Source organism: Gymnoscopelus braueri, assembly GCF_963280865.1.
Source record: "Gymnoscopelus braueri genome assembly, chromosome: 3".
In the NCBI taxonomy this organism is placed as follows: domain Eukaryota; kingdom Metazoa; phylum Chordata; class Actinopteri; order Myctophiformes; family Myctophidae; genus Gymnoscopelus; species Gymnoscopelus braueri.
In genome coordinates this window covers 51,801,645-51,817,631 of record NC_137612.1, presented here as the reverse complement: position 1 = coordinate 51,817,631, position 15,987 = coordinate 51,801,645, and the positions used below count along the sequence as shown (strand labels likewise).

The following is a 15,987-nucleotide window of genomic DNA, read 5'->3' as shown; positions in this document are numbered from 1 at the left end:
CCCCAAAATAATCATATTTGAACTGTGGACCCCCCCAAAATAATCATATTTGAACTATGGACCCCCCAAAATAATCATATTTGAATTGTGGACCCCCAAAAATAATCATATTTGAACTATGGACCCCCCAAAATAATCATATTTGAACTGTGGACCCCCCATTTGAACTATGGACCCCCCAAAATAATAATATTTGAACTGTGGACCCCCCAAAAATAATCATATTTGAACTGTGGACCCCCCAAAAATAATCATATTTGAACTATTGACCCCCCAAAATAATCATAATTGAACTATGGACCCCCAAAAATAATCATATTTGAACTGAGGACCACCCAAAAGGGATAGTTCACCTCCAAAATGACTTTTTTCCTATGGATTAGTCACCACATGGAGACTTGAATTCATGGATATTTTTTTGTTTTTGTCTCATTCCTAAGACAATAATTTGATGGTTAATTAATAATGTACTTTTTCCCTAACTAGAAATGTAGTTAGGGAAAGGGAAGTGGAGGATCCAAAAGTACAAATACTCAAAAATATAACTAAGTAAAATACTCAGGTGCTGTCCACTGTGTAGTACACATGATTATTTTTTACTTTATTTCATTTTCAACTTTTTAAATTAAATTTGTTTTTGAATATCATACAGACCTCTGCTCTATAAAGATCTATTATTTATATCCATTCATGAATATGAGCGTAAGAAGATGCAATGCATTGTGAGCTTGTAGATCTACTACATTCCCCCCAAATTTTTAAATGTTATTTATTTATTTTTGTTTGTTTTTTATTCACTTACAGTGGTGGAAAAAGTACTGACATGTTGTACTTAAGTAAAAGTATCAATACTGAAATGTAGAAATACTCTGTTACAAGTAAAAGTCCGGAATTCAAAATTAACTTGAGAAAAAGTACAAAAGTATTGGTATCAAAATATACTTAAAGTACCAATTGTAAAAGTACTAAAATGTTTGAAAATAGCAAGCTCACAACGCGTTGCATCGACTTGTAGATCTGCTATTTTCAAATAGATTATGTATAAAATAGTGCGAAAGTGGTTAATATATGTTTCATAATATCATAATTTATATCTGAAAAGTAACTAGTAACTAAAGTTTTCAAATAATTGTAGTGGAGTAAAATATTTGCCTCTGAGATGTAGGGGAGTAAAAGTAAAAGTACTGAAAATTGGAAATACTCAAGTAAAGTATATGTATCTAAAAATTGTACTGTATTGCATAAGTACAGTACTTAAGTAAATGTACTTAGTTACTTTCCACCACTGGAGGGTTTAAGAGTTTAAACATGTTTACCAGATCTCACACACCTCTGCTGTAGCATCACCTAGCCCTATCCCTGCATAGAGAGGTCCTCTGGTGAAGGAGGTTCTTTCTGTATGAAGAAGCATCATTCTGTCTCCATGAATCTCATAGAAACACAGAAGACCTTCTCTCTGATTTACAAACACCCCGACCCTGTCCCTCCCTGTGAAGGAAACAGGTCCTGACAGTTCAGTATCAATGTCGTTGTGAGAGAACCCGTGGCGGCGTTTAGCATCAGTATAATTGTACCATAACACCCAGGACATGTCAGTGCCTCCAAAGCATGATGGCAGCCCATTCTGCTTTCTGTTGATGTCTTTATAACTGACTGCTATATTAACCCTCTCTCCACTCCATTCAACTTCAAAGTAACAAGGATCAGACAGACTCTCTCTACTCAACACATAAGCGGAATAGGCAAATCTCTGTGGATGATCAGCATAACGTTGGGGTTGTTTTGTATGAGTCGCCTTCCTGTTGTTCTCTGACAGGATGACGTACTTATTCACTGTGTTTGGGTCCAATGACAGAGGAGAGGAATCTGTGAGAAAAACACATGATAAAATATCACAACTAATGAAACACTTTCTACCTGATGACTGTATTCTGGACATGTTATTATTATATTATACACCAACATGTTCACACAAAATAATAAATGATTTAAAACATTTTCAACTCCTCATGTGTGTTTTCCAGTGGTGGAAAAAGTACTCAAATGTTTTACTTAAGTAAAAGTATCAATAGTCTACTGCAGTGTAGAAGTACTCTCTGTTACAACTACTCTGTTGTACTCTGCGCTACCGACTGCACCACCGTGCGCATATTTAAACATTTTATAATAATAATTATAATAATAATGATAATTATTATTATTACCCTTATCATTATTATTCATTATAAGAATATAAAAAATGTGAAAGTTAGCAGATCTACAAGCTCACACCGTGTGGTGTCATGATGATATGTGAGCTTGTAGATCTGCTGTTTACACTATTCATCATAAAAAGTATATACAGAGCTTAAGAGGTTAAAACCTCATACATCTGTTTGAGTTTACAGTTTAAACTTCAACAGGGGGTCCGGGACCCCTAGGGGGTCCTCAGAGTTACTATAGGGGGTCCGGGACTCCTAGGGGTCCTCAGAGTTACTACAGGGAGTCCGGGACCCCTAGGGGGTCCTCAGAGTTACTACAGGGGGTCCTCAGTTAATACAGGGAGGGCCGCAAAATTTCTCTGTGTGTGATAGGAACTTTTTATTGTATTTACATGAACCACTTGAACCCCAGCATCTCTATTCTGGGGTTACATTTGCAGAAAATAGCAGATCTACAAGCTCACGTTGTGAGCTTGTAGATCTGCTATTTTCAGCAAAGAGGTTTGGTCTAGACTCTAGAGGGAAAAAAGAGCAGACCAAGTACAAAGCAAACAGTCAAGTTTACTAAGTATTGAGGGTTTAAGGGGTTAAATATCTGAAAATGCACTTTAACATGAATCCAACATATTAACCCATTAAGACCTGAGGCCCATTCTACTAATAACTATTACATCACTAGTTCTCACACTTTCAAGATTAAGTCAGAAGTTTTAGAAAATAGCAGATGTACAAGCTCACAGTGTCGCACAAAGTGACGCGTTGTGAGCTTGTATACGGTATTCTTTTTTTTAAACTTGGATTTGCCCAGGGTCCGCAGGGAGTTGTTCCGCGGTCCGGTTGTGGACCGCGGTCCGCCTGTTGAGTACCCCTGCTATAGAGCGTCGCAGTTCCCGCCCACTTCCTGTTTTTTTTTGGTGCCGGAAGAAAAAACTCAATGCATTTTTCCATTGACATTTCCAAAAATATTTATATCTATTAATTTAAGCCTCGAATCAAGCCATCATGACATGACATGAATCATGACCATAAACGTTTGATTCTGTGATTTTTTTTTTGTTGAAAACGGCAAAACAAAGGGTATTTATTAAATATAGTATATCATATAATTAAATATAAAATAAAAAAAAATCATGATTCATGTCATCTCGTGATGGCTTGATTCGAGGCTTAAATTAATAGATATAAATATTTTTGGAAATGTCAATGGAAAAATGCATTGAGTTTTTTCTTCCGGCACCAAAAAAAACAGGAAGTGGGCGGGAACTGCGACGCTCTATAGAGCTTATGTAACAGGGAGACCTGTCTCCATTCAGAGTTCTGTGGCCACGCCCCAATCACTCAGGTGTAAGTAGTCAGTGATTAGCCCCTCCCCCATAAAGCCTGGTGCCCATTCACTCTGTCTTGCTTGACTCTCTGTAGGCACTGGCTTGTCTGCGTGAGGAAGGCAATGGATTGTTGTTTTGTTATTAAACTATTGTTTAGACCATTGTATTTATTTATTGTGGGATCGCTAAAGCGATCACACTACTGTTATCTTCAACACCGTTTTTTGACGGCTAACTAGTCCTTCATACTTTTAGCTACAAACTCCGTTCCAACTCTTCAACGTTCGGCCTACTCAGGACATGTCGGCTACCATTTGAATTTTTGAAATAATTTGTACTTTTAGAGATATTTCACTTTTTACTTCTAAAAAACTCCCATTCATTTCAATGGAGAAATTCATACTTTTAGATAGAAACTCCGTTCCAACTCTATAACGTTCAGCCTACTTAGGACATATTGGCTACCATTAGAATTTTTTGAAATAATTTGTACTTTTAGAGATATTTCACTTTTTAAATAGTAAAAATACTTAAAAGTTGATAAAAAGAGTAAAAATACTTAAAAGTTGTAAAAATTAGTAAAAGCTACTTTAAAGTAAACTAGAAGGTACTGTTCCTGAAGAAACAGTGTGGGATCGCTAAGAATGTTGATGGTATTGAGTATTGATAGTGTTAGTAGAGTTAAAGGTTTGAAAGGTTTAAAGGTTTTAAAGGTTTTAAAGGTTCTAAAGTTTTGAAAGGTTCTAAAGGTTTGAAAGGTTTAAGAGGTTTGAAAGGTTTGAAAGGTTTGAAAGGTTTGAAAGGTTTAAGAGGTTCTAAAGGCCGTCAGGTCACATGGACCTTTATTTTATTACAATTAGACGCACCCTAAAACCTCACGCTTCACCTGTGCTCCTCCTCACCCTAAAACCGAAATAAATAAATTAAAAACAGGAGAAAAAAAGTAACAAAATCCGACCCAAAAATCCGACAAATCTTCCGGTGTGGGCTGTGCATGCGACGGGGGGCTGTGCATGCGACGGGGGGCTGTGCATGCGACGGGGGGCTGTGCATGCGAGGGGGGGCTGTGCATGCGAGGGGGGGCTGTGCATGCGAGGGGGGGGCTGTGCATGCGACGGGGGGCTGTGCATGCGAGGGGGGGCTGTCTATGCGAGGGGGGGCTGTCCATGCGAGGGGGTGCTGTGCATGCGACAGGGGGCTGTGCATGCGACGGGGGGCTGTGCATGCGACGGGGGGCTGTGCATGCGAGGGGGGGCTGTGCATGCGAGGGGGGGCTGTGCATGCGTGCGCAGGGGGGGGGGGGGGCTGATCACTGTGCTGTGCCTACCGGCCCGGCTTTGAGTTGTTCCGCCACTGGCCATGCGCCAGGTACCCCTCCCTGCCCTATAGACACAGACCTTGTTGAGGTCGTATATAGTGTTCGGTATTTTGATTTGAATGTATTTTGATGTATAATTATAATGCCTTATGGGGGCTAACTGTTGTTTTGTTTTATAGGCGCTCCTTAGCTCCATTGCTACCTTTGCCCCTTTGTTAGACCCTTATTTCCTTTGTATTTTATTTTATTTTCATTGATAACACAACTGCCACTTATCATTTATATTGCTAATTGTTATTTCTTGTTACCCAGATAGTTCAGAATCAGAATCAGAATCAGAATCAGTTTTATTGTCACATCACAGGTTTACAAGGTAAAAAAGTGGGTGAAATTCTTTTTTGTACATCGTTCCCATCGCAACGTTAGTTTCCATAGAAAGAAGAGGGGGGGGGGGGAGAAGAAAAGGGTGGGGGGCAAGTGGGAAGGAGATCAAAACAAGAGAGCAACAGAAGGCCAGACAAGTTATCTACATATTTACAAATTACCTGAGATAATAAAAAACTAAAAAAACTAAACTAAGGTGCCTGAGCATAGCAGCAATGTATTGTATACTGTGCATGTTATACTTATACTGTGCATGATAGACAATGGACGTTAAGGAAAAGGAGCACAATAAAAAAAAAAAAAAAAAAAGTCAGTGCGTTATACAAGGGATTAAGGTGCAAAAGGTCAGTGCGTGTCCACCTAGAGTGGACTGACCCTAGTATAATCCGCAGGTAGCTCCATGAGGGAGTGCAACAAAAAGTCATTTGTACCTGGTGTAGTCCACAGGTGTGTCCGAGGGGGGGCTAAAGTCCAAGTCATTGTCCCTGGTATAATCCACAGGTGTGTTCAGGAAGAGCCAGAAAAGTCTGCGCCGCCTGTTGTCAGGCTGCTGAACAAGGCCTATGCCTCATTCAGGCTTATGCCCCATTCAGCATTCTGACAGCAGCCGGATTGAAACTACACCAGAACCTGGTGGTGGAACTCTTGATACTGCGGTAGAGCCCCTTGCCCGGTCGCGGTCGTTGTAGGGGGTAGTTGGAGGCGACCGCAGTCGCACTGTAGGGGAGAACCTTCTATCCACTGTGTGTGTGTGTGTGTGTGTGTGTGTGTGTGTGTGTGTGTGTGTGTGTGTGTGTGTGTGTGTGTGTGTGTGTGTGTGTGTGTGTGTGTGTGGTTTGTAGTGTGCACATAACCCACTTATAGTGTTGTGTGTTTTTACAGTTTTGAAGTGTTTGAATCCTCACTCTACTAACCCCTCTCTCTCCTCCCCTACAGTCTAACTGTGGTTTCTCTTGTGTATTTTGTTATAGTTCTTTTCTACTCTTTTAACATTACATTGTGATTAACTTGTTTAATTACATTGTAATATCAGTATGATATCATCAAGTGGCATTTAAAATAAATGTACTTGGTTATCTTGAGAAGCACGTCTCTGCTCCATTAATTTACAAACTAACCTGTGTTGCACTTCAGCGTGGTTACTTTAGCACTTTAATTGATTCCTTGGGTGAAACTCCCAAGGTGGCGTAGTCGAAGTTACTGATCTGTTATATTTCTGCCATGGTTACATATAGCAATATAGAGCTTTAACCTTTTACAAAAGACTTTTAAGTTTTAACCAAAAAATATTACTTTCCCTCCTTTTTACTATAACATAATCTGCTTAACCCTCTAGAACCTGAACTATGAAGGAAAGGTCAGAAAATTCCAAAATTTTTAAAAGGGACACTTTATTGGGTCTTAAAGGAGAATTCCGGACATTTTAAGTGTTATCTTTGATGTCTCGTTACTCACCTACCGACGTAAAAAGTGGTGTTCTTTTTTCCCAGAGATTCCCCTGTCGTCATTTTTTAAACCCCCTCCGTTGTCATAATGGGAATCAAGTCGGTTTTAACATTACAAAAACATTTATTTTAGACCTGTAGTATCACATATGATACAAATCATAAAGGACTATAGACCTGTAGTATCAAATATGATACAAACACTTTTGACATCATAAAAAACAAACTCAAATGCTAAATTTTGAGAGCTCATAAGTGCATTCAAGTTATCCAACACTTATTTCAAAATATTAGTAAAGATATACTAGGAAAACGTACCCGAACTGCTTAAAAAATAATTGTTTGTTAGTAGTGCATCAACCTCTCCTGTTTAGTTGATGGCAGCCATTTTGGGTCAGACCACCTGAGGCTCTGTAACTACCTGCAGTGCAAATGGTATGGTCCAGGGGGAAGTGGGGATGTGTCAGATATGATACAACAGGTTCTTGGTCCAAGTATTCATTACACTGATTTATAAAAAAATCAGTGTAATGTGTGTATCATATATGATACGTTTGGTGACATAGGGTTAATAGATCGCTGTTGGGCGTAACACTGTCATGATGAAGTATAAAATAGAGCATTAGGACATTCATTAATGAAAATACCCTAACAAAGATTAAATATGGAGATGCAAGGTTTCTGCCCTACAGCAACAACATGTATATGAGTTTAAGTGTCTGTTCTGTTCTTCTGTCTCTTATCTTTCAAGAGGACATTGATGTGAGCGGGGATTTCCTAATTAAAGGACTCTGAATCTTCCTTAATGAGGATCCTGGAGACCTTGTGCAGGAGTTCATAGTAAGTGACTGACTGTAAAGTTTAAATACATAGTTTACATACATACATGCACTGTGTACATCCGGAGAACATGCTGCATCATTTGCTCTTTTTCTTTGTTGAGCACTGGAACGGCAGCCTTGTGTTAACTCTGCTGTACTCATAACTACTGTAGTTGTATTACATAGTTGTGACTTAAACTGTCACTGATAGTTATTCTATCCCTCTCCTTTTTAGTGACTCTCAATGATTGCTATTTATTAAACAACTAACGACTAAACTGTTGGCTGAGAAACATGGGCAACTAATGATTGCTTTAAATCCCATCATGGTCATATTTTACCCCTGACTTAGTTGCACACCAGTGTCTCACCGAAAATAGCTGATCTACAAGTTGTTGTGAGGTTGTAGTTTTTGGTGCAGGACACGATACACAGCCAAGTAAAATCAGACTTTATTAAACCGCTCTGTATAGCTCTGGAAAAAAAGTGTATAGAGTGTTTGTTCAGTAAAATAAAAAGTGTATAGAGTGTTTGTTCAGTAAAAAAAAGTGTAAAGAGTGTTTGTTCAGTAAAAAAAAGTGTAAAGAGTGTTTGTTCAGTAAAAAAAAGTGTATAGTGTTTGTTCAGTAAAAAAAAAGTGTATAGAGTGTTTGTTCAGTAAAAAAAAAGTGTATAGTGTTTGTTCAGTAAAAAAAAAGTGTATAGTGTTTGTTCAGTAAAAAAAAGTGTATAGAGTGTTCAGTAAAAAAAAGTGTATAGAGTGTTTGTTCAGTAAAAAAAAAAAGTGTATAGAGTGTTTGTTCAGTAACAGTGTTAAATAACAATAGTAACCGCTCTGTAAGTATTTAGAATTGAAGTATTAGAGTATTTAGAATTGTATTTAAGTATTTAGAATTGAAGTAATAGTAAGTAATTTGTAAGTATTTAGAATTGAAGTAATTTAGAATAGTAATTTGTAAGTATTTAGAATTGAAGTAACAGTAATACTAACCGCTCTGGAAAAAAAGCTAAAGTGACACAGCTTCAAAAAGCAAAGTGCATCTCAATAACCACAGATGGATGGAATTCACAAGCTAATTGAGCTATATTACAGTCACAGCTCATGATATGACATGCGCATGGGAAATGGAATGGGAATAAAGCCCCCCCCTCCCTTAAATATTGTATATCATACACTTGTTATAGTGATATTATTGTATTGTGAGTTATTGGTATCCCTACTGTATAAATGCACATTGAGAGGAGCCTGTGTTGAATGCTGGTCTCATGAATACTTTTTGTTTTAACTCAATAATCCCTGTTGTTAACACTAGGATGTGGATGAGACACCTACTGAGGATGCCATGGGATCTTCTCAATCTAAAACACTGGCAGTGATGAACTTGACTATGTCGACTGATTAAACCTGGACTCTACTCGCAAAGTTTACTCAAAGAGTCTACCCACCCACTCAAGAATCTACAGACCGTCTACAAAGAGTCTATTCACAGACTACTCAGACTCTACTCAAACAGTCTACTGTCTACTCTACAAAGACTGTATTCAGGCTCTACTTGAGTCTACAAAGAGTCTACTCACATACTACTCACTGCAGACTTTACATGTACTTACTATACACAGACTCTACACACAGACTAAAAAAAAACATTTCGGGTGGTGGTTTTTATTGATAAATCCTGCAAGGACTGTTTGTTGTTCTGCCATTGCTCTGCAGTTTATATAATATAATAAAATATAATAATAAATATAATATAATAAATATATATATATAATATAATAGATATTTAATATTTAAATAATTGATACTGTTTAAAAGTGTTTTACATTACATAATTGATTATGACTTTTGTTTGCATTTGAGATAAAAACATAAACAGTTTGAATTGTTTGAATAAAATGATTACAACATGTAGCTGAAATAATAGAATAATGTTAAATAACATGACTGAATCATGTTGCCAGAACGTGATTAAAACATTTATAAATAACTTTGTTTAATTGCATTAGGTTAAGTTAATATTGATGTGTTTAACCCAGACAACTGGATCGAGTGCTGCAAAAGCAAACGATTAATGTATAACCAAGGTCCACTATTCAATCACTTAGATCTAACAACTTATTTTTTTCATTGTATAAGCTCACAACGCGTCGCATCACGTGAGCTTGGAGATCAGCTCTTTTCACTGCTTTGCCGCAACACTCTTGTATGATGAATTAGGGCAGGGGACCCCCGTTGAAGACCCTGAAGTAGGACATGTTTTAATTTATGACTTAATATAATAAATGAAAGGAAAAAAATAACTATATGGCGACACTAAACCACCATGTACTCACGTTTTAAAAAGTCTTCTCTGTTTGTGCTCCCAGGTGACACTGCTGGACCTGAAGCTTGGACTGGAGACAAAGTAGAGACAAGAAATCATTACCATGACTGAAGAATGACCTTAACTGAGGTTACATTTTAATCTACAATATATCATGATATCATTGTGCTTATTGTAGTTGTGCTTCATCTCATTTAAAATATTCAATCATTTATGATTATTATGATTGGCTCATTTTGGTTTCCCTTTGGGAACATGGTGCCTTAGTTACACCTCTAAGGCTTAGAGGTGTAACGATACAGTAACTGCATTGATTTTAACGATTCAGCTATATCGATATGCAAACAGCAAAATATTGTATCGTTTGACTTTGTATCGTATCAAATCGGTTTGCATTGCAAATAATCGATTGTATCGATACTAAGTACTTGTGCGTTGTGTTTAGCAAAAAAAAGAGAAAGGGGTTTATTTACTTTTCCATTACATATAGCTACACTTGGTTTATTAATAAATGTGTGTAATCTCTGTGTTCATGTCAGGGTGTGGCTTAGCTTTGTCCATATGTGTTCAAATACAATGTCCATGTATTTGCCAGAGAATCACTGTTTACTTATTTATATCCATAATAATAGATTTGTCCCTTAAAAAACCTGCACTATCCACACCTTTCACACAGATCTTTAAAAAAAATAGTTACTGTATCGATTTTAAATCATTGTATCGTCATGAATGAACCAATATCGTCCATGTTTCGCATCGTCAACCATGTACTGTGATGCGTATCATATCGCTGTTAAAATGTATCGTTACACCCCTTACCCACAGTGTGTGAGTGATTTGAGTACCAGCTGGTGTGAGTGGTGGCTTAGTGTGATTAGCTAACTACCAGGTGGAACTAGCTGGTGATTGGCTCCTGTGGTCTATAAAGATGGCTGTGTCCAGTTCCACATATGATATCATGTGTATTGATTGAAATGCTCATTAATGTGCACTGTCTCGGAAATAAACAAATAAAACAAAATCTAATATAACCTGTGCTGGATCACAAAATGTACTGTTTGCAAGAGAAAAGTACAGTAGTTGAAATGTATCACAGACATGTATATGTTCCCTAATATCAATGAAAAACAAAGCTCTTCATCTCTACATCCACACATAAATACTAGTGTAACAACTGATATTGAGGTTGTACACCAAGGTAAACAAAAAGGAGCACCGGCCAACAACCTACTCACTAGCATTGAACTGTACCGAAAGAACTCACCGTTATCTGCAGCCATGTTTTCTGAAGTCGAGTCGCTATCAGTATCCTGTTGGACACATTCATGTTATGTTATTGTTTTTATTCAGATCGTACATAATATGCATCATGAGGAGTATAAACATTTTACCACACCCCCTCCCTCCAACCCCCTCACAATCACGTACACATACACACACACATACACTATGCACAAAGACCATTTTAAAAAAATAACAAAACGATGAAGCTTGCACAAACACGCCATCTATTTGAATCTTTACCCACTTTCTTTTTTACACTTGTAAACCTATGATGTGACAAAGTTGATTCTGATTCTGATACTCATTAAATACACTAATATGAGTCTGGACACGGATGTAAACACAACTTCATAAATATAAAGTAGATTTGCTAAGTTGGAAAGTCAAGTTAAGGCCTTATTAATTCAATTGTATGGTGGAAGAAAAGGGCTTCCATGCATAAGCCAATGCAAATGAGTTTGGTCAAATTAAGAATCATGAATACACAGCTAGGAAAATGTGTTAATGTACCTACCAGCTGTTTCAACATTTTACAGACAGCAGTATCGATTCCCTCCTCATGTTTTGAAAAAACACGACTTGTCACTTCAACGCATTCTGTAATGAAAACAACCATGAAATGATCAAATCAAAATCTGGGTATTTGGCCCTTTGATAAATAAGAATCACTATATGAAACTAAACTATATTCCTCATCTATTACATGAATTACATGTATCGATTTTGGCTAAATATGTCTCAAGTATAATCTGGAATTTGCTGTAAATCATTTGACAAATGTATGTTATGTATAGTTTGACCATTGAAATGTATTTCTCCAATAGGCCTATACTGTATGTCCAAAACAAAGCTTTTGTTCAAGTTCAACAAGGAAAACCTCCCCTCCCTCTTTAATTCTTTTTACCAGGGATTTAGATAATGACACTAAACAGGCTCTATAGTCCTATGAAATGACCCTAACTTACACCATATCAAACCCTAGATTTAAAGGAATACTTCACCTAAGAAATTACTTTATTTCTATTGTTTAGTTTGCAAAACATTCCTTAACAGTGAATGAAGAATCCAAAAATGAAGAGAAGACTTGATGAATAGAATTAATCTGAGACCTGATTTAACAACAGCAAAACTATATTAAAAGTACAAAACATCGCTCATATTATGGTTTAGATGCTCTTCTGCCGAAGTATGATGAAAAACGTTTCCAAAACATCACCACAGAAGAAGATAATAGACTTTTAAAACACTTCCGTTTCATGCACGAGCAAAGAACGCACATGGGTGTGTCCGTAGGGTTCAACCGGAGCTCATTCACATGCACACGAGCGCTCAGGCGTGTGCGTCTTTTGTGTGTCATCCCAAAACCTATACCACTCGTGCAAGGACGCGCTGTGATTGGCCAATACGCTTGTGCAAGGACACGCTGTGATTGGCCAGTAGCCACTTTGAGTGGCAGTTGGGGCAAACGCTCTCACCAAAACATGATTTACCATTCTGTCCCTATCGGTACATAACTCGAACAGCGCTGAGTCGGCCCAAGCAAACTTCGCAACGTTCGGCACGGCAACTCGCTCGCTGGTGCCTCGCGTGGCTCAAGTTCTCTTGAGACACACTTCCGTGTTGGCAACAGAAGGGGGGCGTGGTGATAGCACAAGTGGTATAGGCTTTAGTATGTCGCTTCTCTTGTGCGTGAGCTGGTTAAACCGGAAGTGTTTAAAAAGTGTATTTACTTCCTCTATGGTCATATTTTGGAAAGGCACTGAACGGATTACGGCAAAAAACATTTAGCCCTACATGAGCGGTGTTTTGGAGTTTATGGATGTATTTTTGATATAGTTTTGCTGTTGTTAAATCAGGTCTCGGATAAATTCCATTCATGAAGTTCCTTCTTCATTTTTAGATTCTGGATTCACAGATGAGGAATGTTTTACAAACTAAAACTCTCGATGTAACAAATTGCTGTTACATCACGACTCATTGTGGGCTTGTAGATCAGGTACTTTTGCTCTTCGTTGTACGTAGTATAGGGTTTAATTATTGATAATCATAAATAAATAGTTATTTAAAAAATGTTCTTTATTGAAGTATATTTTTGCCATGTTTTGTATATTTAACAAACTTGAAATATTAATATAAACAATATGAAATATAAGAGTATGTGTGACTACATGTGTGTGTGACGTGCCTCAACGATTGGAGACCGGTCGCTCTAACACCGATTGTGAGTAAGTGTTTTGAGAGACTGGTGAGAGACCACATCTGCTCCGTGCTGCCTGCCACGCTGGACCCATGGCAATTTGCTTATCGTCAGAATCGATCAACTGACGACGCAGTTGCCTTGGCTGTACACTCTGCGCTCACCCACTTGGATAAGGGGAAGAACAGATGTGTGCGGATGCTTTTCGTGGATTACAGTTCTGCCTTTAACACAATCATCCCAACCAGACTGGTCGCAAAGCTAAAAGACCTGGGCCTGCACTCGACCATGTGCAGCTGGATTCTGGACTTTCTGTCGGGCCGCCGTCAGGTGGTGAGGATGGGTAACATCACGTCGGACCCCCTGACCCTCAACACAGAAGCCCCACAGGGCTGTGTGCTGAGCCCTCTCCTCTATTCCCTGTACACATACGACTGTACAGCCACGTACAGCTCCAACGTCTTCATCAAGTATGCGGACGATACGACAGTGGTGGGCCTGAAGAAGTTCAGAGTGAGCCCTCGCATCCTCAGAGCGTTCTATAACAGCACCATTGAGAGCGTTCTGATGAGCGGCGCCACGGCCTGGTTTGGGAACTGCACCGCAGCGGAGCGCAAAAATCTGCAAAGAGTGGTGCGAAGCGCATCGTGGGAGGGGAGCTTCCCGCCCTCCAGGGAATACACGAAAAACATTGTGTGGCTAAGGCTGAGAACATCATCAAGGACATTTACCATGCCAGCCACAATCTGTTCAAACCGCTGCCGCATCCACGGCCGGGCAAACGGTATAGGAGCCTGGCGAGCAGTACCACCAGACTCTTGAACAGTTTTTACCCAGCAGCAATCAGGCTGCTGAACAAAAACTAAGTTTGGTGACACTGCACAGACATGAACTGTGAAATGTGCTTAAAGGGACACTTTTTAGAAGCACTTTCATGACTTTTTAGGTTTTTGCACATAGTCACATTATTATTGTATTGTTATGTAGATTAGTCATTTATGCACTTTATGCCTCTCCTCTCTCTTTATGAGATGACTATCTATCTTTTAAACTGCAACTGAGCCTGCACAATTAAGAATTTCACCCACTTTACCTGTAATGTGATGTGACAATAAAGGTTGATTCTGATTCTATGTAGATTTACCTCCAAACAAAGGCCTCTTTTTGGGCTCAGGGTCCCAGCATCTCTTCATGAGGTCGACCAGGTCTTCTAATCCAGCTGCCTTCTGAACATCTATTTTATGAAGATCGGGTCTGTCTCCCTTTTGAATCCTGAAGGCCACCAAGGAATGATCCGTCCCTACATAAAATACAGGAAACATATGAGTGTGTGTGTGTGTGTGTGTGTGTGTGTGTGTGTGTGTGTGTGTGTGTGTGTGTGTGTGTGTGTGTGTGTGTGTGTCGTTTCCACACACACACTATGAATTTCATAGGCCTGGGTAGGTCACCCTGGCCTGCCGGAGATCTGCCCTGTTGCACACACTCCGCACAGCAGTACAACAGGTGTCCATCAGAGCGGTGAGGTCACTCTACTTTTGTATGATATTGATAGCCAAAACTTTTAATTCGTTTGCAGGTATTCTATAACCTGACGCTTCCAGATCCAAGAAGCTTACGTCACACATTTGTTTCTCAGCTTGGAAACGTAGTTACTCACCGCCCCCATATGGCAGAGTCAGGTTAGGTATTCTATTGCTTGATTTATATTAAGACTAATCATTTTGGGATTTTGCTGAATTTTATCAGATGTATTCATCTATATTTTGCTGTTGAAAAAAACATTGGTGCACATCGGTCTGTAGGACTACGGAATCCTCTCTCTCTCTCTCTCTCTCTCTCTCTCTCTCTCTCTCTCTCTCTCTCTCTCTCTCTCTCTCTCTCTTGTTGTGTATTTTGCACAAGTGTGACAATATAGTTGAAAGGAATTAGAAAGGTCCAGACCAGTAATGTTCCTCAAGTCGATTGATTGGACAAAAACAGAGTACAGAGCACAGGAGTCAGCCTTGCTGCTACATGGTGTGGCCGGAACAGAACAGAGCAAGAAGAAGAAGAGAGGCCGGTTTCTTTGTCCTCACAGTATTTATATGCAGACTTCACATGTGTGTGTATGTACTTGCATACATTGCCTTCGTGTGTGTTGGATGTGCACGGAGCTAGGTGTGTGTGCTACACTCACTCTCTCTCTCTCTCTCCTGTTTGGCCCGGTGATGCTTTTGTGTCATATTACACTGTGTTGCGGGATTCCGACGGTTCATACGAGGCTCAGAATCGGCCACTGTGGCCGTGAAGGCATGTCATTTTTCGAGGGGCACACGGCCAATGAGAGGGGCAACAACCGTCGTGGCCGCCGTGAAATTCCTGCCCTGGTGGGAAGTGAAACTTCCTCTCCCCAAAAACGTTTTGAGAGATAGGGCTACAATCTCACCCACAACCACTCATATTCAGTACTATATACTACTGTACATACTATATGTATATGTGTGTGTTTCTGTATGCATTCAATAATAATAATTACCTGGATAGGGACTCTCTCCAGTAAGAATGGTCCAGAGAATTATACCGTAGCTAATAGAAATGGGGAAAAGATGGAACAAGGTTTTCACACAATAACATTATAAACTAGAAAAAGTGCTCCTCTGTCTCCGCCAGGTCAGGTAGGCTGTTGTGGCCTCGTGGTGGCGCTATAAT

General features: G+C 39.1%; 1 protein-coding gene across 2 annotated transcripts in view; it reads right to left on the bottom strand.

Annotated features, from left to right (window-relative positions):
* Positions 1–212: 212 nt before the first annotated feature.
* LOC308082553 (receptor-interacting serine/threonine-protein kinase 3-like) overlaps positions 213–15,987 on the bottom strand; it is an 84,533-nt gene continuing 68,758 nt past the window's right edge. The window contains exons 5-10 of one of the 2 annotated variants that reach the window (XM_080424371.1): positions 15,815–15,864; positions 14,444–14,599; positions 11,617–11,699; positions 11,083–11,128; positions 9,829–9,888; positions 213–1,866 (exon numbers count right to left, since the gene is read on the bottom strand). In XM_080424371.1, the coding sequence (XP_080280497.1) occupies positions 1,313–1,866; positions 9,829–9,888; positions 11,083–11,128; positions 11,617–11,699; positions 14,444–14,599; positions 15,815–15,864 (949 nt within the window). In that variant the 3' untranslated portion in view covers positions 213–1,312. Of the gene's footprint in view, positions 1,867–9,593; positions 9,737–9,828; positions 9,889–11,082; positions 11,129–11,616; positions 11,700–14,443; positions 14,600–15,814; positions 15,865–15,987 lie in introns of those variants that run through there. The other variant, XM_080424372.1, reaches the window with a different exon arrangement.